General features: G+C 46.9%; 1 protein-coding gene and 1 non-coding gene across 3 annotated transcripts in view; both read left to right on the plus strand.

Annotated features, from left to right (window-relative positions):
* LOC142291914 (histone H2A.Z-like) overlaps positions 1-11,876 on the plus strand; it is a 71,765-nt gene extending 59,889 nt beyond the window's left edge. For both annotated transcript variants that reach the window (XM_075336863.1, XM_075336872.1), the window contains exons 2-5: positions 1,596-1,673; positions 7,643-7,756; positions 9,195-9,324; positions 11,302-11,876. In XM_075336863.1, coding sequence (XP_075192978.1) covers positions 1,596-1,673; positions 7,643-7,756; positions 9,195-9,324; positions 11,302-11,363 — 384 coding nt within the window. In that variant the 3' untranslated portion in view covers positions 11,364-11,876. The remainder of the gene's footprint in view (positions 1-1,595; positions 1,674-7,642; positions 7,757-9,194; positions 9,325-11,301) is intronic.
* LOC142258786 (small Cajal body-specific RNA 18) lies at positions 8,555-8,637 on the plus strand. Its single transcript, XR_012727869.1, has one exon.
* Positions 11,877-23,294: the final 11,418 nt, after the last annotated feature.

Genomic DNA, 23,294 nt, shown 5'->3' on the forward strand with positions numbered 1-23,294 from the left:
GAATCTTGTTGGGGTATTTTTTTATTTATTTTTTTTTTTTTTTTTGCATGTGAAAGAGGGACAGTGTGGGAGAGCCTTTATTCAAATAACCTGTTTTATTTTCCCTTTTTTTTTTTTTTTTTTTTTTTTTTTTTTTATTTATACACTCACTGGGTTAGTAATGGGGTGCTGACATCAACACAAAAAATATGACCCCGATTGCCACCACACCTGCGCAATGCAATGAGTTAACCAACTCTAGCGACTGGAATTTTTTTCTATTTTTTTTTTTTTTTTTTTTTGTAACTCTGGAAAGGAGTCAGTATCCTGCATCTGTCTGATTTTCTTGGCTGGTTATCAAAAATAGGGGACCCAATATCATTTTAATTTATTTAAACCAGCCTGAAAAAAACTCCCTTTAGTGCCATAAGAAAAGTACTAAAGGCTAAAAGTGTGTAAACCCCTGTTTTTAATCTAAGGCTATGTGCGCACGTTGCATAATTGCATGCAGTTACGCTGCGATCTGCACCGCAGCATAACTGCATGCGTCCCCTGCACAATCTATGAAGATTATGCAGGAGACGTGCGCACGTGGCGTTTTAGAGCGCAGCGCTTCGGCTGCTGCCCGAAGCGCGCGTTCTAAGAAGTGACATGTCACTTTATGCAGAGTGCACGAAAGAAGTCCCTGCTCTGTCTATGGCAGGGGCTGGGAGGCGCTACATGCAGAGTGCATGAAATCTGCTTTTGTTTCTGCAGCGATTTGAACCGCACGTGTGCTGTTCAAATCGCTGCAGAAATTTCTGCAGGGCCAGTACACAACGTGCGCACATAGCCTAAGCTGTTCTTCCTTCTATATAAACTCTCCCTGAACTGCACTGTGCCTAGCATCACACCCCCGGGTCTCATATTAGACCCATTGGACCTGATGATGCAATGCGGCCGGCCAGTCGGTGTTGCCAGTAGCCAACATGTCTATAGCATTACTGAGTTTGGCAGGCAATCCCCACATGTTTAGTGGATGAAAAATAGCCGTGAAACATGCGGGTTAGGGACTTGAGCTTGGCGCTTCCGCACCCCCAATGCTTGGCTGAGTAGCCTAGCCCAGTTTCCCATGCTTGATTGATTAATGAGCAGTGCCATGCATGCTCACAATCACTAATATACTCTCAACACTTAATTCCTGCACAACTTTCCTGGTAGTTTGACATTGCTGTGGAGAACTGGACCAGGCAGCCCTGGTGAAGGAGCCACTCATCTACAGACCTCCATACATAGCGGGACTGGGTTAATCTTCCATTCTTGGTTGCATTTTCATACACTAATGGAGAACACCGTACCGTGCAGATATGTGCTCTCTACCCTACGTTGGGGATCTCACACTTTTGGATTTGTTACCTCTTGTGATCTTTTAGTAAATGGTGGTTCTGATATCCAGTGACCCTTCCTACAGCTTTCTTCCATGCCGGTTACCCCTATCTATGGCCTTGATTCTGTGATATAACAATGCCTCCCTCCAGTCAGCAGAGCAGAAGCTGTATTAACAGTTGGAAGTAACTTTACAACTAAGTTTACTGAATGTTATTTTACACCGTTTTATTTTATTTTTTATCTTACAGGCTGGTGGCAAAGCTGGTAAAGATTCTGGCAAATCTAAAGCAACTTCCGTTACCCGCTCTTCAAGAGCCGGGCTGCAGGTAAGTAATGGTTATACATCATTCTCGTGCAGTGACATCTATACATAAGTTGTCAGCTTGCAACAGGGCTAAATAGTGGTCAGTGACTAAATGACAGGTCCAAGAGGTTGGCTGTGTGGCAGCCCTGTGATTGTGTGGCAGGGCTTTTCCTAAAATACCATTCTTGAATTAACACCTTAACGACCATGGATGGATATATCCGTCATGGAGCGTGTCCCGTTAAGCTCCGCCCCCTGCCGCGGGCAGGCTCCGGTGGTTGGCACAAATATCAGCTGTTTTCAACAGCTGACATGTGAGCCTGCATGTTGCGAGTGGAATCTCTTCCACTCGCAACATTTAACCCCTTAAATCTCGCTGCCAAAGTCTGGCAGCGAGATCTATATACGCGAGGCCATGATTTTTACTTACCACCGCCCCCACTGGAAGTCACGTGCGTGATCACGTGACTATCTGTGGTTGCCATCGTAGCACAGGGTCATGTGATGACGCCTGCAGCTATGAAGTTTCTCTTTCGTTTTCCCTCGGCCGGGGGCAGAGATACAGGAAGTGACTGAATCTGCTGTATAGCTGTAATCAGCAGATAGATAAGAGCGATCGGATTGCTGATCGCTATAGCCCCCTAGGGGGACTAGTAAAATTAAAAAAAAGTGAAAAAAAAGTTTTAAAAAAAAACCCAAAACCTAAAAGTTCAAATCAACCCCCTTTCCCCCCCATTGAAAATTAAAGGGTTAAAAAAATAAATATAAACATATTTGGTATTGCCACGTTCAGAAATGCCCGATCTATCAAAATATAAAATCAATTAATCTGGTAAACTGCGTAGTGGCAAAAAAATTCCAAACGCCAAAATTACGGTTTTTTTTTTTTTTTTTTTTTTTTTTTTTTGCTCGCTGCAAGTTTTACGCAAAATGCAATAACAGGCGATCAAAACGTAGCATCTGCGCAAAAATGGTATCATTAGAAACGACAGCTTGAGACGCAAAAAAATAAGTTGTCACTGAGCCATAGATCCCGAAAATGAGAACTCTACGGGTTTCGGAAAATGGCGCAAAACATGCGCCACTTTTATTGGACAAGCTTGTGAAATTTTTTTTAACCCCTTAGATAAAAGTAAACCTATACATGTTTGTCTACAAACTCACACCGACCTCAGGCATCACACCCACACATCAGTTTTACCATATAGTGAATAAAACATCCCAAAAACTATTGTGCCATCACACTTTTTTTGCAGTTTTTCCACACTTGGAATTTTTTTGCTGATTTCCAGTACAGCATATGGTAAAACATATGGTTTCATTTAAAAGTACAACTTGTCCCGCAAAAAAACAAGCCGTCATATGGCAAGATTGACTGAAAAATAAAAAAGTTACGGCTCCCGGAAGAAGGGGAGCAAAAACTGAAAGTGCCCCGGGACTGAAGGGGTTAAAAATATGGCTTTAGCAGTTCGGTTTTCTGTCCATAAGAGTATGGCATACTGTAAGTGTTTAATGGGTAAGGGTTCATCCTCTGTGGTCCTCATTGTATGGGCATTAATAATAAAGTGAAAAGTAAGGTCACTAGGCTCTGTGAGTAGACTGAAATTGCTGTAATTCTGCTCAATATTAGAACATCTTATAATTTTATAAGAATATCACTTAATAAGCAGAATTAGGCTGGGACCACACGGGGGACTAGTGCGATCCTCACATGACACTCGGCTCATGCTGGCAGTACAGCAGGAGCAGAGTGTCCCTGTGACTGAGATCCAACTGTGCGAGCGGACCCCAGCTGCGGGGGGAGGGCCAGCTCAGAGGAGGGGAGGGAGGATTTATCTCCCTCTCTCCTCCGTAGCCGGCTATTGCGATTCTCGCTTGGTACACTGGTGTACCGCGAGTGCAATGTGATGTTTCTGTCGCCCGATAGACTTGAATGGGTGCGAAAGAGTCTCGCATTACAATCGCAGCATGCTGCGATTATTTTCTCGGTCCGATTAGGGCTGAGAAAATAATCACTCTTCGGTGCTGGCACACAGGCTAATATTGGTCCGAGTGGAATGCGATGTTTTATCTCACTCCACTCGCACCGTTTTTCTCGCTGCGTGGCTTAGGCCTTAATGAAAGTATACGGACATCCCACTGTATAGAGTATGCTACACACAACTCTCCCGCGCACCCCGCCATATACAGTATTGGTGCCTTTCAGAAAGAAAAAACGCGATCAACCCTCATTGTAAATATTTATAATGCTTTTATTATTAAATAAGTGCAAGGTAGATAAAAGAGGAGCATACAAAAAAGGGGGCACAACCCCGGTCGTGCTTAAACAGTTAATACTATTGGAGGGAAATTGGAAGTAAATATATATTATACCCACAGTACATATGTTATGTTCAGGGTAAAAACCTGTACAGTGGAAGTTCAAAAATGGTTACCTATATTGAATTAAACTGACCATATCCCTCAGGGTGAACATAATGGTCAATACCTCACTCCATGCTTCCCCACAATGTAAGGTACATGGAGAGATCAAACATTGTAAGAGCTTACCAGATAGCAGGAACACCACACACCGGGAATGGCACCCACCCGATGGACGTTCGTTTCGGCGACTGCCTGCATCAGGGGTCTCTTATAGACAGTATGAGATGCCACACAGCTTCCCTATATGCAGTATGAGCCCCACATGGCTTCCTAAATACATTGAGCCCCTATACAGTGTGGTGCCCATTCTATACATTGAGCCCCATATAGCCTCTTGTATACTTTGAACCCCCATCTAGCCTCCTAGATATAACATGAGCCCTCACGTTAGCTTCCTAAATACATTGAATCCCCACATAGCCATCTATACACAACATGAGCCCCCTTTACAAACACCACATATACGCGGGGGGACACCTGCTCGCCTGTTCTACCTGGCTGCTCCAGCCTCCAGTGCTCTGACGCTCCTCGCAGCACACGCGATGATGTGACGTAATCTGCAATGCCTCACGCGGATTGGTGGAAGACTGAGCCTGCTGCACTCTCCTCCACCAATGGATTCATTGCGATCTGCATCCTGAGGATGCAGGTAGCGGGGGAGGGCACGGTGCAGTCCAGAATGGCACAGCCCTGATTTAGGGAATCTAAGGCTGGTTTCACACTACGTCTTTTTAACATCCGTTGAAAACGTTATTTTAGCGGAAGTACGGATCCAGTGCAAATGCGTTTTCATTTCAATGCATTTGCAATGGACTCGCGTTAACATCCGTTCACCTGCGTTTGCGTGCGTTATATTGAGGATCCAGTGACTTGCAGTTTTTTAACATGTTTCAAAAACGCTACTTGTAGCGTTTTTGAGCTGCGTCCAAATACTGCAAATTGCTGGATCCTGACTAAACAGCACGCAAACGCATGTGAACGCTGTCGTGCTGATAGACAGGATCCTGCTTTTGTACTGAGCATGCCCAGAAAGTACTGAGCATGCCCAGAACCAGTCTCGCGTGATCTGTCTGTCTCTCCTCCTCCCTCCCTCACCCTCTCTCTCTATCTGTCTTTCCCCCTTCCTCCCCCTTCCTCTCTCTCCCACCTGAGAGCTGCGGACACTCGTAACCAAGGTAAATATCGCGTAACCACTTATCTTAGTTACCCGATGTTTACGTTGGTTACGTGTGCAGGCAGCCCTGCTCCTAGCAGCTGCAGACACTCGTAACCAAGATAAATATCGGGTATCCAAGGCCGATGTTTACCTTGGTTACCAGCGTCTGCAGCAGTCAGAAGCCGGCTCCCAGTCTAGTTCCCCTCACTCCCGATCACATGACTCCAATGCCCGCCCCTAAACATCCAGTGCAGGATCCTGCAAAATAACAGATGCGTTTGCATACGTTATTTGCTGTAAAAGCAGGATCCGTATTTCCGCTAAAATAACGTTTTCAACGGATGTTAAAAAGACGTAGTGTGAAACCAGCCTTACTAGTGCACACTCCTCCCTTAGTCACTGCAATAAAGGGAAGTAATTCAGGGGCTGGAGTGCCTCATTCCCTCCATTTTTCTGGCATATATCATGACTTTTCTTCACATGCTCAGCCCCTCTCCCCACCAAGCTCTGTTAATCTTTCTAAAAGTTACCCAAGCTTGCTGCAGACTATAACAGTCAGTGTTTACATTTCAGTTTTACTCTGTGTGCAGGTACTTCTAAGTTTTAGGCTATGTGCGCACTTACCGGATTTTTCGCGGATTTTGCCGCGGATTTGCTGCATGTTTCGCTGCAGAAAATGTTCATAACATCTCTGCAGTGAATCACCAGCAAATCCTATGGAGAAAAAAAATCCTGTGCGCACTGGGCGGAATTTGACAGCTGCGTGTTTTGCTGCGGGAATCCCGCAACAAAAACAAGTGCATGTCACTTCTTTTCCGCACGTCGCTGCGGGATTTCTCTCCATTGACTCAATGTTAATCAAGAAATCCCGCAGGGAATAACGCAGGCAGCAAATTCTGTGCGGTTCACTGCGTTTTCCTGCGTTATTCCCTGCGGTATTTTGCGGTTTACCTCCGGTAATGTGCATCGCTTGTCTGCGGTTTTGCAGGGAAGTGATGTCATTACAGGAAGAGGAAGCCGTGCAGAGTAAACACACACACAGATCACACACACAGACATCACAGACACATAGATCACATAGACACAGACACATAGAACACACATAGAAAGAAAACGGAAATATAGGAAAAAAAGAACGTGGGCTCCGCTGCATATTCACCGTCCAGCCGAGGTAAGCACACAGCGGCGGCCCGGTATCCTCAGGCTGGGGAGGGAGAGGGGCAGGGGTAATGTCCCCCGCCTCACTCCCCCTCCGGCAGCCGAGAATATCAGCCGCAGCTGCCCCGGCACTGTCGCATGCAATATGCGACAATACCGGCGTGTCCTCGGCTCTTCTTGCCACCGTGTAGCAGTGGTGGCAAGGTAATACAAGGGGTTAATGATGGTGGGGGACCACCGCCATTAACTCCAGGCTTGATCATGGCAGCGTCTATGTGACAGCTGACATGATCAACCCGTAAGTAAAGTGAAGAAAACACACACACCGAAAAATCCTTTATTTTAAATAAAACAAACAAGCCTCGTTCACCATTTTATTAACCCCTCCCGCACCAAAGCTCCGGCGTAATCCAGGTCCGACGTCCAGCGCTGCCTCCATCCAGCCGCGACTGTCACAGAGACAGCGCTGAATGAAAGCAGCAGAGGTAATTACCGGTCATTTCCCACGGCCGGTAATGTGAACTCACTGCCGACCGTGGGAAATGCAGCGATCTGTCATCTATCTCTCTATCTATCCCTCTGTCTATCTATCTATCCCTCTATCTATTCTTCTGTCTATCTACTCTCAGAATTAAATGACTTTTTTTTTTTTTTTTTCTTCAATGTGCTTTATTGCATTGAAAGCAATAAAGCACATCCCAACCCGCACGCGGCAAAACCGCGGCAATACCGCGAATAATACCGCGGTAAAACCGCAGCAAACCGCATGCGGTTTTCGGGTGCGGTTTCCGGCGGTTTTTTACCGCGGGTGCGGTAATCTTTGAGGGCATGCGGAATTTTCTCAAGAAAATTCCACTTCCCAGTGCGCACAGAGCCTCAGAATCTTAGGGCTGGATTAATCACCTCTGGCGTTACTCACACCAGTCTTGAGGGTTCGCACTGGAGTCAGACATTCCTGATTCACAGTGCATCATGCGTCTTCATAAATCTGGGGTGTCTTGCACCTGTGTGCATTACACCAGAAATCTTACTCCAGTTAGGTACTGGAGTGAAATATCAGGTGTAGGGAACACTGTGATTTGTCATGAATTAGATGAGGTGTGGTTGCACCCCATCTCACCAGAGCTCTGGCCACTTTGGCAGCTCTGGGAGAACCTGGCATGGAAACTCCAAGAAATCGCTACATTTGGACGTAGCTCCTAAAGTTTTGTACTTGTTTACCTAGACTTCTGATTTTCCTTCTTGATCTTCAGTTTCCAGTGGGTCGTATCCATCGTCTTATGAAAAACAGAACCACCAGTCATGGCCGTGTTGGTGGAACAGCTGCAGTCTACACCGCAGCAATCCTGGAGTATCTTACTGCTGAGGTAAGCCTTAGGAGGAGATGGCACTTGTTTTAATGAAGTATAAAATATAATGCAGACCGAATGAACACTTGACCAGTTGTGAAATTGATGTTAGTGGTTGATAACTGGTTGTGATGACTAGCCCACTGCACAATATAGCTAAACTGCAGGTAAATAGTGTTAAAATGCTCCCTGGCCATCTTATTGCAATCATGGCTACTGGGAGAAGATTGACTTGTCTAACCCCGGGAGCCGCTCCCTTTGTCATAGGTGTATGCACGAATCAGTCATCGTAGGTCTGTAATCCATCCCTAATACTGACAGATTTCTGTGCCCACACCTACTGCAGAGTGAGCAGTCAAAATACTGGGGAGTGACATCAGCTGCCACTCAGCCTAGTAAGCAATCACTACAGCCGCTCTATACATGCACATGTCACTGAAAGTGAACGGTCCCGGTATGGTCATAAATCCATTCCTTCCCGATAGCCACAGCTGTCAGGGAACATTATAACATGAGTTACCTGCAGATAACTCCTATTTCTACACGTAAATAGTATTTTTGCACTTGCCCATTTCCCTCTGTGGCATGTTAATTGTTGGGCTGTGGTTTTTATTTGCGGGGGGAGGGGGGGGGTTTGTGCCCTCCCAGACATTGATTTCACAAAAAAAAATGCTTTTATTGTTTTTGTTTTTGGTTTTTTTTTTTTTTTTTTTTTTTTTTTTTCTGCCACAAGGTGCAGATTTGATGCTGGAAATTTCTGCAGCATGTGCACATACCCTTATAATGCAGATTTGAGATGTTTTAGTGGTTGATAACCGGTCAGTGATGACTAGCCCACTGCGCAATCTTAGTTCAGATGAACAATATGGTAGAAATGGTGCTGAATGCGTCTGAGACCAGTTATTGCCTTTCCGTTTAATTCTGTAGGCTGGTACACAATTTTCCCATTCTGTGTATATACAACTAGATTAGTATGTATCAGTGCATACAAAGTTTTTCGGACAGCCATTTGTCTGTGTACAAGTGTTGTAAGGGTGGGTGCACACGATCAGGACACGCTGCGTCCAGGACACAGTATGTGCTCTGCAGCGGCCCATGCCCACGATCAGGGCACTGTGGACTTTATCTGTGGTTTTTCCCTGTGAAGAACACTCGCGTCTCCGCAGCATAAATTGACATTGCTGCAGCTTGAAAAGCCACACCACAGGTCAGTTTATTCTGCGGAGGAAAGCACAGTGGGCATGACAGTTCTATAAATCCCATCTACTGTACAACATAGCTTTGGACGCAGCAAAAACACTCTGCGTACAAAACGTTGCTATTTCTGATCGTGGGCATGCACCTTTCACCCTCCACATGCATGTGGCAAGCTTCAGTGTAAATGATATGGTGACTTGTTCGGAGTCATACAGATACATTTCTAAGACGTGTTTTTTCTTTTGCTCGTCTCTTGCAGGTACTTGAATTGGCAGGAAATGCTTCAAAAGATCTCAAAGTGAAGCGTATTACTCCACGTCACTTGCAGCTCGCCATCAGGGGGGATGAAGAACTGGATGCCCTCATTAAGGCTACCATTGCTGGTGGTGGTAAGTGTACAGATGGTTACTTTTATATTTATAGTAAATCGTTATTGTGAGAGATTAACTTTGAAGATAATTTACTGTGGAAATATACCCCAAAAAATCTAGCACTGAAATGGTTTAATGGCTCGTCAGGTCTGTGCACCACCATACTTCCAAACAGTATCCCCAACAATATGGCTTTTCTCAAGTTTTAATTTAGTTCTGTGCCTTTTTCCCACTTGCCTGTTATTACAGAAGGCTAATCTAAATTCAAAGGTGGAAAATAGCTTCAAACACTTCTGAGATCTAGATCAGGGGTCTCAAACTCAGCAGGCCACACATAAGAGAAAAATAAAAAAAATTCAGGGGGCCGCATTCTTTGTAGGACAAAGTGACACTTTTAGTGATATCATATTTTTAGTTTTTTATCCCCTTCTTGAAAGTAATATTTTAAAATTGGCAGTATCATATAGTAATCTTGTCCTAAATCACGTAGTAATGTGCTCATCGTTTTAGTCATGTCCTCATCCTGATCCCATCACATACGGAAAAAAAAAGTTCTTCTCACCTGTCCTCTGTGTCCTTACCTGCTTCTTGCAGGCCCGGGGACCCTGTGACTATCACGGCCATCAGCAATTTACTTTGAATCATTTGCGGCGCAGAGAAGCTCTGCACTCTACCAATGGCAGCCGCCAGAGAGTCAGAGGCTAGCAGGTGACGTCTGTGTATGAAGTCACCTTGTCTCTGACTGGCTGGCGGCTACCATTGGTAGAGTGCAGAGCTTCTCTGCGCTGCACCGCAAATGATTCAAAGCAAGTAAATTGCTGACGTCACCAGCCCCCTCCATAGAACAGTAATCGTCACAGGGCCTGCGGGCCGCAAGAAGCAGCCTCGAGGTCTCGTGTTTAAGACCTCTGATCTAGATGTGGGAGAGCAGCAAATCTACAGGTAAATGGGATAGATGTATTCATTCTTGCAGTCCAAAATCCACCCATCACGAGTATTGTGAATGCAGCCGTAGCGTGTATGCTTGACTACTACCGTGTTTCCCCGAAAGTAAGACAGTGTCTTACTTTCTTTTTACCCCCAAAAGTGCCACTATGTCTTACTTTCGGGGTATGTCTTATATTGGAAAAAATCCCACAGCAATCGCAGCAAGTCTCCATGCAATGTACCGTATGGGGACTTGCCGCAATTGCACCCTAAGTGTACCGCAAGTTAAGGAAACTTAACCACCAGCGGCTGCACATGAGGGCACTGAGGCTGTGTGATTTTGTATGTTGTCCATGGTCCTGATGGACCACGGACAACATTACTTCAACATTTCTCGGTAGCCGAGCGCCCGACCGCCAGCATGTGTCAGCTCTCAGCTGAACGCTAAGCCGCAGGCATGTCAGGGCGCTCAGCTGAGCGCCAGACCGCCAGCATGTGTCAGCTCTCAGCTGAGCGCTTTGCCGCCGGCATGTCAGGGCTCTCAGCTGAGAGCTGTCACATGCCGCCGGCATGTCAGGGTGCTCAGCTGAGCGCTCGGCCGCCAGCATGTTGGGGCGCTCAGCTGAGCGCTCGGCCGCTGTAACTGTACTGTAAAGAGGAGGAGAAATAAATACATTTTTACTACGTCCTACTTTCGGGGTACGTCTTACATTAACCGACACCCCCCCCCCAAAACCCCCACTACGTCTTACTATCGGGGGTGTCTTACTATCGGGGAAACACGGTATGCCTTTTCATTTTTATGAGACCCCCCCCCCCTTCGTAAAGTATCACTTTATGTGGATAAGGTGATAAATGTATTCAGTGGAAGAATTCATTTTAAATCTCCATTATGGCTAACTTAACAAGCACAAATTGGCGTTATTGATCGAGCCATCTTATAATACTTTGGTCTATACCCATGATCACTGACATCCCATATACTTGAAATAAATGACATAATATGTTGTTCAGAAAGCTCACTGCTGTTGCGGATCTTAAACCTCGATGTCCTTGTTTTCTTTCTAGGTGTCATTCCTCATATTCACAAATCCTTGATTGGCAAGAAAGAACAACAGAAGGTTGTCTAACCGAACCATCATGCGCGGATGTGGACTTGACGTCTCTGGAATCTGCTTGACTTCCCATCTGAGTTACAGCCCGGCATTAGGATTGTAACCAGTTTTGCGTTTTGGCTTCAAAGAAGCCAGTTCTGCATTGCAACGGCTGGGAATTTTTTTAAGTTTTGGAGGGGTTTGTTTTTTTTTTCTATTGAAATATAAATGTTTTGCTGATTTTTCAATAAATGTTAACCATTCCTTTTTTTTTTTTTTTTTTTTTTTTCTGCTGTTTTTAGATGTGTTGTAAGGGTAAGGGATCTCCTTGGCTGGGTTTTAGCTAGTGCACTGTGATTTCTTGACCACAGTGAATGCGACTTGTTGTAAGATGGTAATCTGTAGTAACTAGAAAGCCACAGTTTGTATTTTTAATATTTAGACTTTGTGTTACACAAAAAAGGCATTTAGCAAACCATGAGGGAAGGTGTTTACTAAGATCATCTTGGATACCTGTATCTTAACAATAAATGTAACACTTTATGGTCAGTTGGTGAGGGTTTTTGCTTTATTATTATTATTTATTTTTTTTTTATATATATATATATATTATATGTTGTGTAAAATGCAATATGTCAGCAATCACTTGAAGACTAAACTGTATGCTCTTCCTTTATTCCAGCACCTAATGCTTCCCGCCAGTATACGGTTTACATTGGTTGCACACATCAGAAGCTGTATACCTGACATGACCACTGGCCCCATTAGACACCTTTAATATGCTCAGAATATAATGGGTATATGATCTGTGCACACACAAAGTATGTGAAACAAGCATGTATGACTGGTGCTGTAGAGACAATAGCGCTAGTGTCATTACTAGAGTATTTATCAAGCCAGACATGCCTTTCATGCAATTTACACTCAGCTGATAACTATATTGATAACAGTAAAGCAACACCATGAATAAGTGTTTGACTGTATGATAATAGCATGGGCCTGATTTAAGGGTTTTTCAGCAGAAATCTGGTGTAAAACGTCTGCAAAAGTTTTGGAAATTACTGGAGGCACTGACTTAAGTGGCTTTCTGCCAGGTGCGCATAGCACTTGTAAGATGCGCCTTAGGCCTTGTTCACACACTACGGTTTGTTTGGGGTTTTTTTGCAGTCTTGCTGCAGAAATTTCTTGAGAAAATCGTTGGAACCTTTCTGTAGACATTTCCCCAGCAAAACCTATGGGGGAAAAAATAGCTGTGCGCACACTGCGGGGTTTTTCTTTTTTTTTTTTTTTTGTTTTTCTTCCAGAACATTCTTTCTGCAGAATTTTTTGAGAAAAATCTGCATCTAACTTCTTTTCTGCAGGTACCTGCATTTTATTTTTTTTTTTTTTTTTTTTTTTTTTTTGCCAGAGATAATAGTAAAAAAAAACGCAGGGACCTACCTGCGGGAAAAACTGCACCAAAAACGCATGCGGTTTTTGGTGCGGGGTTTTTTTTTTTTTTTTTTTTTTTGACCGCAAGTGTGCTAATCTTTTAGACTCAAGACATTTCTTGAGAAAAATCCTTTTTCTAGCGGATGTTTAGGTTTTGAAATCAAAGAAAAAAGTTTATGAAATCAGCAGCTGACGATCAGATATAACTATGAATACCCCCCCCCCCCCCCCCCAGCTATTTGATCCTCAGCTGCTGTCACTCAAGAAGCTGATTTTATAAACTTTACTTTCTTGGTTTTCAAAACCTATGCCTATGAGCTGACAACTAAAGGTCTGTATAGAATCAGCCTGACAGTGCCAGTACAGCAGAGGCTTTAGGTTATATATGAAAATCCTGGTGATTGGTTCCCTTTCATGAATCGGGCCTTGTGTTCACAATTGTATGTGAAGTGACATATGCTTCCCTTGAACTAAGAACTTGCAAAGCTCTGCCTTTCATATAATAGAATACGTTTTTAATTGCAAAGTATTAAATTGAATTACAAATCATTATTGGTTGGCCTCAACATGAGGGAGAAGAATATACACGAGTGAGACCACATAAAAAATAATCACAGAGGATACTAAGACTGCAGGAAAACTACATGAGCGGATGCTGAATGGAATCTTGTTACTAGGCTTTTACTACCTCATCTGAGAACAGATCTGATTGCAGTGATTATCACTTAGTTTACTGTGTGCAGCGGTTCTGACATGCATTGCTTTCTACAGATAGGTGGTGTAAAACTGAATTAACTGACATTTTTACACAGTTGGGTGCAATAAATTATCTTTGGGGGGTATAAACTTTTTTTTTTTTTCTCTCTCCTCAAATAGTGGCACTGTTTCAACATAACGAACTTTTACTTTGTTGCCATCAAGCCTTTTTAAAAAAATTAAGGCAGAGGGAGCAAATCATAAAGTCCTTGGGTGTTTAGGGCCAGCAATGGCAGCAGCAGTATACATGACACGATGAACACGTAGATGTCCAGCGGAGTGTCATCCATTGGCTTTTCTGGGGCTCAGGATATCTGCTGAGAGAGGTCACAGTGTAGGTGTGACTGAACTTGGCTGTTCAAGTGATGCAACTCTGTGCTAGTGTGAATCAGCAAAGAACCATCTGGTTCATCATTCCATACATATTGTAATTGGTGCTACCTCAGATATTTGTAAAATTTTTAATTTTATGAAAAAGTTGCATTTATGGAATTTCAAATCTGGCTTTGAAAGTAAGTTTGTAAACAATTCTGCACTTTCATTTAATGTCTCTTTTTGACCTTCTAAGGGCTCATGTAATTGCAGAGTATTCTGCAGCAATTTGACAGCACATGTGCGCGCCAAATCGCTGCAGAAACGCTGCATAATCAATGCAGTTATTTGGTTAAAAAAACCTATTTCCTGCACTCTGGCTGCTGCCACCATCATAGACAGAGTGGGAGCTGCATCCAGAACGCACAAATAGTTGACATGCTGCTTTTATGAACGCACGGATTTGGATCAAAATTTTAGCACCCAAATCGCTGCGTTCATAAAAAGCATCGTGCATGATCTTCATAGATTGTGCAGAGGATGCATGCATTTACGCTGCAGTGCAATACGCAGTGTATGCATGCTATCACGCAACGTGCGTACGAGCCCTAAGTGCTGAATACTTTGGAATGCAATGACCCTGCAGGAAGTGTGTGGTGGTCACCTGGTCATACATGCAGTTGAAAACCATCCACAGTATAAAAGCTCCACCAATTAGGAAACTTCTATCTCCTTGTTAATACGTCAATTCCCCTACCCCAAAATTTCTTTAGAAATTTTTTTTATATAGAAAATGTAACTTAAACTAAAATTCTTTAATTCCTAAATTAATAGTTTGGAAACTTTTTTTTTTAACACCAGGAGATGTAGCTTGGGTGCAGGAATATGATGTAAAAATTTCAGCACCAAATCTGAATCTCTTGGCAAAAGAATGCACAAATACTATTTTGACGCCGTTTCGGTGCAATTTTGGTGCTGATGCTGAAGTCTGGTGTAGACAATTATGTGGGCAGTAAGAATAGTCATGTTTTTGTGCCACACAGCAGGTGCAGTAATAGGGACATGTGGCAGCAGCGGCTCAGTATTGGGGTATCAGCAGAATGAGGCGTTTATGAAGGCTGGGAATAGGTGCTGAAAATTTGAGAATTAAAATGTCTGTGGTGTAGACTGCAGACAAGTCATGTCGGTCTTGGCAAGATGGAAAAAATGGGAAATTGAAAAACTCCACCAGAAAGTCACTATCTATAACTGAACTGTAATCTCTTAGGCTGGGTTCACACATAGCGACAGCGACAACGACGTCGCTGTTACTTCACCATTTTCTGTGACGTAACAGCGACCTTGTAAGTTGCTGTTATGATCGCTGCTTAGCTGTCAAACAGCAACGCAGCAGCGATCATAACGTCTCTACATGTGCAGGGAGCTGCGCACACTGCTTAGCGCTGGCTCCCTGCACTCCTAGCTACAGTACACATCGGGTTAATTAACCTGATGTGTACTGCAGCTACATGTGCAGAGAGCAGGGAGCTGGCACTGGCAGCGTGAGAGCGGCGGAGGCTGGTAATGAAGGTAAATATCGGGTAACCACCTTGGTTACCCGATGTTTACCCTGGTTACAGCTTACTGCAGATGCCGGCTCTTGCTCTCTGCTCACTTCATTTCGTCGCTCTCTTGCTGCCACACAGCGATCTGTGCGTCACAGCGGGAGAGCAACAATAAAAAAACGAACCAGGGCTGTGTGTAACGAGCAGCGATCTCACAGCAGGGGCCAGATCGATGCTCAGTGTCACACACAGTGAGATCGCTGATGAGGTCACTGCTGCGTCACAAAAACCGTGACTCAGCAGCGATCTCAGCAACGATCTCGCTGTGTATGAAGCACCCCTTACATGTTCTGCAAGACTGATATCTACCACTCTATGGTCACCGTATGGCGATAATATCAGTATTAGTCTTTGTATAGTGATTTATTTATTTATTTTCAGGAACAGTGGGGTCAATTGTTACATAGGTTGAAAAAAAAAGACCTAGGTCCATCTAGTTCAACCTTCCTCCACCAATTCTACATTTTGTCCCTAAGTCACTTATAACCGACAATGTTGTGTGCTGAGGAAATCATCCAGCCCTTTTTTAAAAGCCGTTATAGTATCTGCCATTACTACCTCTTGTGGTAGGGCATTCCACAGTCTGACTGCTCTAACTGTAAAGAACCCTTTCCTATTTAGCTGCCGGAATTGCTTTTCTTCCACTCGCAGTGTATGCCCCCTGGTCCTTAGTATTGCCTTTGAAAGGAATAAGTCATGTGCCAGTACTTTATATTGACCACACATGTATTTATACATATAAATGAGATCTCCTCTGCGATGTCTTTTTTTTCTAAGCTAAACATATCTAACTTTTTCAACCTCTCATCATATGGGAGGCCTTCCATCCCTTGTAGTAGGGATGTTGAGGTTACCCTATACCAAGAGTTAGGGTGCTCAACTATAGTTGTAATCCGGGTCACCTGTTTAGTGGCCCACACAGATGTTATGCTCCCCCCCACGAGCTGAACCCCTAGCTTTATCTCCGTGCAGAGCAGGAGGGTTTGGGTTTCTAGAGAATCAAAGAATCAAATGTTATAGTTAGAAGGAACGTTCAGAGTCATCATGTCCAACCTCCTCAATGCAGGATTCACTAAACCATCTCAGACAGATGTCTGTCCAGCCTCTGTTTAAAGATTTCCATGAAGGAGCTGACCACCTCTCATTGATCACCTTTACTTTCAAAAAGTTTTTTCCAATATCTAATTTATGTTGTCTGCCTTTGCTTCATTACATTGCTTCACTGTGATATCCCTACAGATTTTTGTACACAGCTGTTAAATTGAATCTGTCGCCAGGTTTTTGCTACCCCATCTGAGAACAGCATAATGTAGAGACAGAAACCCTGATTCCAACGATGTGTCACTTACTGAGCTGTTTGCTGTCATTTTGATAAAATCAATGTTTTCTCTGATGCAGATCTAGCAATTATACAGAGCTCATGAATATACTGGACTACCTGGCAACACGCCAAGATAGTCCTTGGGGTAAGCTCTGGAGAAATTAAATAACAAATTGTATGGTCCTTGATCTCCTATTTTTTCCATTTTCAGCGTTCAACATTATAAAATTCTGTGAAGCATCTGGGAGTTCAAGGTGCTCACCAAACACCTAGCCAAATTCCTTGAGGGGTCTGGTTTCCAAAATGGGGTCACTTGTGGGAGAGCTCCACTGTTAAGGCACATCAAGGGCTTCGACACTGTGACATGGCACCCCGAAACGATTCCAAGTAAATCTGAACTCAAATATGGCCCGTGTTCACTTTGCACTGTGCCTCAAAAGTAGTTTTCAACGACATATGGGGTATTGGCAAACTCAGGAGAAATTGCACACAAATTGTATTGTGCATTTTCTCCTGTGAACCTTGTGAAGTTGAAAATTTAGGGGTTAAAACAACATTTTTGTGGGAAAAATGTATTTTATTTTTTTTTCATGGCTCAACGTTATAAAATTCTGTGAAACACCTGGGGTTTCAAAGTGCTCACCACACATCTAGATTACTTCCTTGAGGGGTCTAGTTTCCAAAATGGGTCACTTGTGGGGGAGGTCCACTGTTTAGGCACATCAGGGGCTCTCCAAACATGACATGGCGACTGCTATCTATTCCAGCAAATTTTTCACTCTAAAGTTCAAATACAGCTCCTTCCTTTCCAAGTCCTGCCGTGTATCCCTGCTTTACCATCCTCTCACCAGCAGGGATACTGACTCTTACCGCCGTGGCTGGGTTGCATGTTTCCCTCACATTCCTACTGTCGTCCACATGTGCTCCTGCTTCCTCCTACCCCCAGGTCCTGTGCATGCAGCACAAGTCCCCTGTGAATGTGCTTAGGGTGCGCACGTGCACACCTGCCCTGCTCTTAAAGGGCCAGCATGTTATTCCACGGAAGTGCTTCTCAGCCTATGCCTGAGAGGCACTAGGTACTTAAGGCATCCTCCCACTAGGGGAGGGCCCTGCACAACATCCATAGTTAGTCTTCTGTCTGCTAGCTAGTTCTCAGGTCCCATTTTTCTGTCACGTTACCTATTCCTGAGTCCGCCTTCCTATACCTATCTGTCCCTACTGTGCCTTCCATACTTATCTGTGCCCGCTTTCCTGTCTGCATCAGCCATCCCGCTTGTACATGCCTGCACCTGTGTCCGTACCTATGTTCGTCACCTGTCCTGGGGGTCAGCTGCCACACTCCCGGTCACTGCCCTGGGAGTGCTACCTGGCGTCTGCCCTGCGGCAGGCACTTGGTTAAGCCCCTCCTACTAAATGGTAAGCCTGGGTTTTCCACTTGTGGTCCAATACATCCACTTTTGCTCGCCGCCTGAACACCAGTGGTGAGTGTTACAGCTTGAGCAGGCCATGGACTCCTCTGGCTCTGACACCCTTTCGCTGTCAGAGCTATACTGGGAGATGTGACAGATACGGGAACAGCAAGATCAGATACTGTCCTTTTTGCGGACCATCAACATCCATCTGCATGAGACCAGCTGTTTCATCAGCATCTGTCCAGCCCACAGTTCTAGCAGTGACAGAATCCTGGCCTCCGATGTCCTGGACCTTCTGACAGCCTTCTGGAGGGTTTTTGATGAGCTAAGTAGCATCGCTGCTACTGTGTCCTCTTCTCTGCAGTTACGGCAGGGTGTCCACACTGTCGTCCAGTATGCGATTCACTTCTGTACCCTCTGCTCGGAATTAGGCTGTAACAATCAGGCACTGGTGGCCGCCTTTTCGGAAGGCTTATCAAGGAGAATTAAGAATGAACTGTCAGGCTGTGAGATTCTTGGGATGACCCGATTTCCTTGGATACCCGGGTCGACCTCAGGTTTCAGGAATGATCCATGTAGGTGAAACATGATAAGGGACCAATACATCTGGCTCCATCTCTCCAGAGGCCGCTGGTGTCCCAGTTTCCAGTTGCTGCTCCTGAATGCAGGTTGACAAATATTAAGATGTCTGAACAACGTTGAGACCAAGGTCTAGCCATAGGCCTGTGTTACTGCACAGATGCAGAACACTTCATGTGTGTCCTGTGAGGCTGGGACCCTCATACATAGGGTCAGTAGGAGGGGTCACTCTTGCGAGAACAAATCCTCAATGGTTCAGTCCATTTTCATTTTAAATAAAGGTATTCGGTTTTCTGATATAGCCCATCTAGACTCCAGATCTGCTGGGAACTTCATTTAACTGGCTGTGGTGGATCGGTACCAGATACCCGTCTGATGTGTCTGAAGTCCATTGACGTTGTCTGCAGTGGATGGAACACTCTGGATTGTACCAATATGCTTTGTTTCTGAGCACGTGGAACTTCAAGTGCGAGCTTCGCATTCAGAGAACATATCTTTCTCGGTGCTTCCGAACTTGTCCTGTCCACTGGTTCTGGGTCTGCTTTGGGTTCGTGCCCATTAGCCTGCCCTGAACTGGAAATCCGGAGAGGTGCTTCATTGGGGGCAGAATTGCCACATGAAATATCTGATTCCTGAAGCCTGTGGGATGTCTACCCTGGAAGCTGGTGCAGTCTGCCTTTCAGGGTCTGGGAAGAGGCCTCACAAGCAATAGTCATCCTCCCTACCCCTTCCATCCCGGGCATTCCTACTGCTATCAGGAACATCTTGCTGGGTAAAAAACTTCCTTCAGACCTGGTGCAGAGGGGGCGTAAAGCATACCTCCCAACTTTTAAAGAAGGAAAAGAGGGACAAAGTTTGCGGCGCGCGTAGCGCGCCGCGGCAAATTTTTAGGCCACGCCCCCTAACCACACCCATTTCACAGTCACGCCCATATCCACTCCCCATCCACACCCATTCAGCACAAACACGCAGGCAGCCGGCGGGCCTCCAGCACGGACACGCAGGCAGCCGGCGGGCCTCCAGCACGGACACGCAGGCAGCCGGCGGGCCTCCAGCACGGACACGCAGGCAGCCGGCGGGCCTCCAGCACGGACACGCAGGCAGCCGGCGGGCCTCCAGCACGGACACGCAGGCAGCCGGCGGGCCTCCAGCACGGACACGCAGGCAGCCGGCGGGCCTCCAGCACGGACACGCAGGCAGCCGGCGGGCCTCCAGCACGGACACGCAGGCAGCCGGCGGGCCTCCAGCACGGACACGCAGGCAGCCGGCGGGCCTCCAGCACGGACACGCAGGCAGCCGGCGGGCCTCCAGCACGGACACGCAGGCAGCCACAGTGAGGCGGCCGGTCGCCTTCACAGACAGGCGGCCGGCCGCCTTCACAGACAGGCGGCGGGCCGCCCGCACAGAGGGGCGGCCAGCCGCCCGCAGAGAGAGGCGGCCGGCCGCCCACACAATGAGGCGGCGGGCCGCCCGCACAGACAGGCGGCGGGGGGGCGCCCGCACAGACAGGCGGCAGGGGGGCGCCCGCACAGACAGGCGGCAGGGGGGCGCCCGCACAGACAGGCGGCGGGGGGCGCCCGCACAGACAGGCGGCAGGGGGGCGCCCGCACAGACAGGCGGCAGGGGGGCGCCCGCACAGACAGGCAGCAGGGGGGCGCCCGCACAGACAGGCAGCAGGGGGGCGCCCGCACAGACAGGCGGCAGGGGGGCGCCCGCACAGACAGGCGGCGGGGGGCGCCCGCACAGACAGGCGGCGGGGGGCGCCCGCACAGACAGGTGGCGGGCCGACCGCACAGACAGGCGGCCGACCGCACAGACAGGCTCCGGCCGGGGGTGAGGGGGGAGGGAGGGAAATCAGCGCTGGGGAGATTAGTTTACTGTACCAGCAGCAGCACAGGCAGCGCTCCTCTCTATGCCACGTCTACTAGGATGGTAGGAGGGAAAAGCAGGGAGGCGGAGAGAGAGTGGGTGGGCGGAGCCCGGGAGCCGGCCGTCCCGCCCGTGGCAACGGGACAAACAACGTAAAGCGTGAAAGTCCCGCTGTATCCGGGACGGTTGGGAGGTATGCAGCATGTTAGAATGTGTACATAAGATCCCGCTGGTGGTGGCCGCAGCTTATAGGCCCCAAATCTGGTGACAGGTTCCCTTTAAAGTGAACCTGTCAGGTGCAATATGCACTCAGAGCCAGGAGCAGCTCTGGGTGTATATTGCTAATCCCTGCCTAACCGTCCCTGTATACACTAGCATAGATAAAGAGATCAAGAACAAATATTTTTAAAGATCTTATATCTTATGCTAATGAGCGCGGAGACTAGTCACAAGGGCGTTACTTCACTTGGCTAGTCGGCTCGCATAGCATGTTAGCATGTTATTACGCCCCTGTGTGAGTACTAACACGCTATATGAGCCGACTAGCCAAGTGAAGTAACGCCCTTGGGACTAGTCCCCGCGCTAATTAGCATAAGATATAAGCTCTTTAAAAATACTTTTTCTATAGATGCCTTTATCTATGCTAGTGTATACAGGGACAGTTAGGGAGGGATTAGCAATATACACCCAGAACTGCTCCTGGCTCTGAGTGCAGATTGCACCTGACAGGTTCCCTTTAAAGGGAACCTGTCACCAGAAATTTAGCAAAAAAAATAAAAGATTCCCCTCTGCAGCTCCTGGGCTGCTTCTGGAAAGGTTCCTGTTGCTATTGTGCCCCCTTTGAGACCTAAAATAATACTTTATGAAGTCTTACCTTTTTGTATGCAAATCTGTTTTTATGGTCACGGGGGGCGGGCTGCCTGGCGTCCGTTATTCCCCCTCCTGCCGTTGTACGCCGTCCCCCATTGCTCATTTCCATACATGAGGACGCCTTCCTCATGTAACTGTCCTCCTGAAGTTTTGTGCATGCCCAGTGCCACTCTCGCGGGAGTAAGCACTGTGCAAAGTGTGAACGCTTTTGAGGTGATTGCGCAGGCGCGAGATTATGGGCGGCGCTGTGATTGTCATCAGCAGCGTCATCCAAGTACCCGCCCATAATCTCGTGCCCACGCTTCTCACTCTGCCTCCACCGTTATGCGCAAGCACTGGCCATATGAACCACGTTACCTATTACCATGGGCGCGAGATTATGGGCGGCGCTGTGATTGTCATCAGCAGCGTCATCCAATACCCGCCCATAATCTCGTGCAAGCAGTAATAGGTAACATGGTTCATATGGCCAGCACTTGCGCATAACGGTGGAGTCAGAGGGAAAAGTGCGGGCACGAGATTATGGGCGGGTACTTGGTTAACGCTGCTGATGATGTGAAGCCCCACAGGTGTAGTGTCGGTGCATTACCTTCAGGGACTCCACGTAGCTGGATCTGGTCACAGGTAGGAGATCTTCTTCTTGTCGTGACGCCACTCTCAGTATTGCGGTCAGTGGGGACCGCCACTGCAGGTTGAGGGTCGCCTGGGGCTGATGGTGTGTGCAGTTAGTTGGAATAGCCTCCTGAGAGTGAGGCAAGCCCCAGGGCCCGATGTAGGTTTGTAGTACCACAAGTCGCAGAATGACTCACACAGGCAGAACTGTCTTTCAAGGGCTTTACTCACGTTTGATGGCAGGGTGAGTAGCCCGGGCGTAGCTGGGATGAACCAGATGGGAACCAGGTATCCTTCAGGCTGACTTTATGAGGGTGACTACTGACTCGCCTTCCTTAGCCCTTGGTGGTTTGGGGTGACCCCGACTTTGAGTCCCTATGGGGGTCACCCAGGGAAGATGCTGCAGCCTCTCTCCCCCTTTTGTTTGCCGTTTGCTCGTTCCCCGGACCAGGCCACTCCAGCTGCTTGCCTCCTGTGACCTATGGGCCCTCACTGCGGTTACGTGGCTGCGGCTTTTGTGGTGTTGTGGTGTGGGCTTTGAGAGCCCCACACCGGCAGGTTTAGCAGGGAAAGGTGAATCTATCCTTGCTTCGGGATCTGCCGCCCGGTTGGGCCTGGTGCTCTCTAGCAGTCTCCTTACTTCCCACTCCGTTGCACTCTCTAGCTGAAGCTGGCTTTCAGGTAGCACTCCTAGTTGACCGTTCTCCCCCGTCTGTAGCCACTGCGCGGACGCTGTCAGATTGCACAGCTCCAGGGATCTGCTCCTCACTTGAGCTCCCTGGACTCTACACTGAGCTGGCTCACTGCTCCTCCTCTCCTGTTCTTGCCTACGCCACCTAGCAACCAGACTCTCCACCACACCCCTTGAGAGGAGATGGAGGCTCTACCCCCTCCACTATTCCAGTGAAGGTGAAGGCTTGCCCCCTCCTGGGATCCCCAGGGGTCCTCTCATGGGTACATGTGTGAGACCTGATCACTATGCGCCTGTGTTCCACACCCCTGTCAGCCTTCTGGATTACCTGTATTGTACTGTCCCCAGCATGGGTGCAGTACTCAGTGGTGCCTGACCAGGTCAGGGGCGCCACATTCCCCCTTAGTTATCACCAGCACGTCCTCGGGCTGCAAGACAACATTTTAAAATGCATACAACATTAAAACATGTAAAACATTTTTAAAAGCACCAGGTACCATACATCACCAC

Source organism: Anomaloglossus baeobatrachus, chromosome 1, assembly GCF_048569485.1.
Source record: "Anomaloglossus baeobatrachus isolate aAnoBae1 chromosome 1, aAnoBae1.hap1, whole genome shotgun sequence".
NCBI lineage: Eukaryota > Metazoa > Chordata > Amphibia > Anura > Aromobatidae > Anomaloglossus > Anomaloglossus baeobatrachus.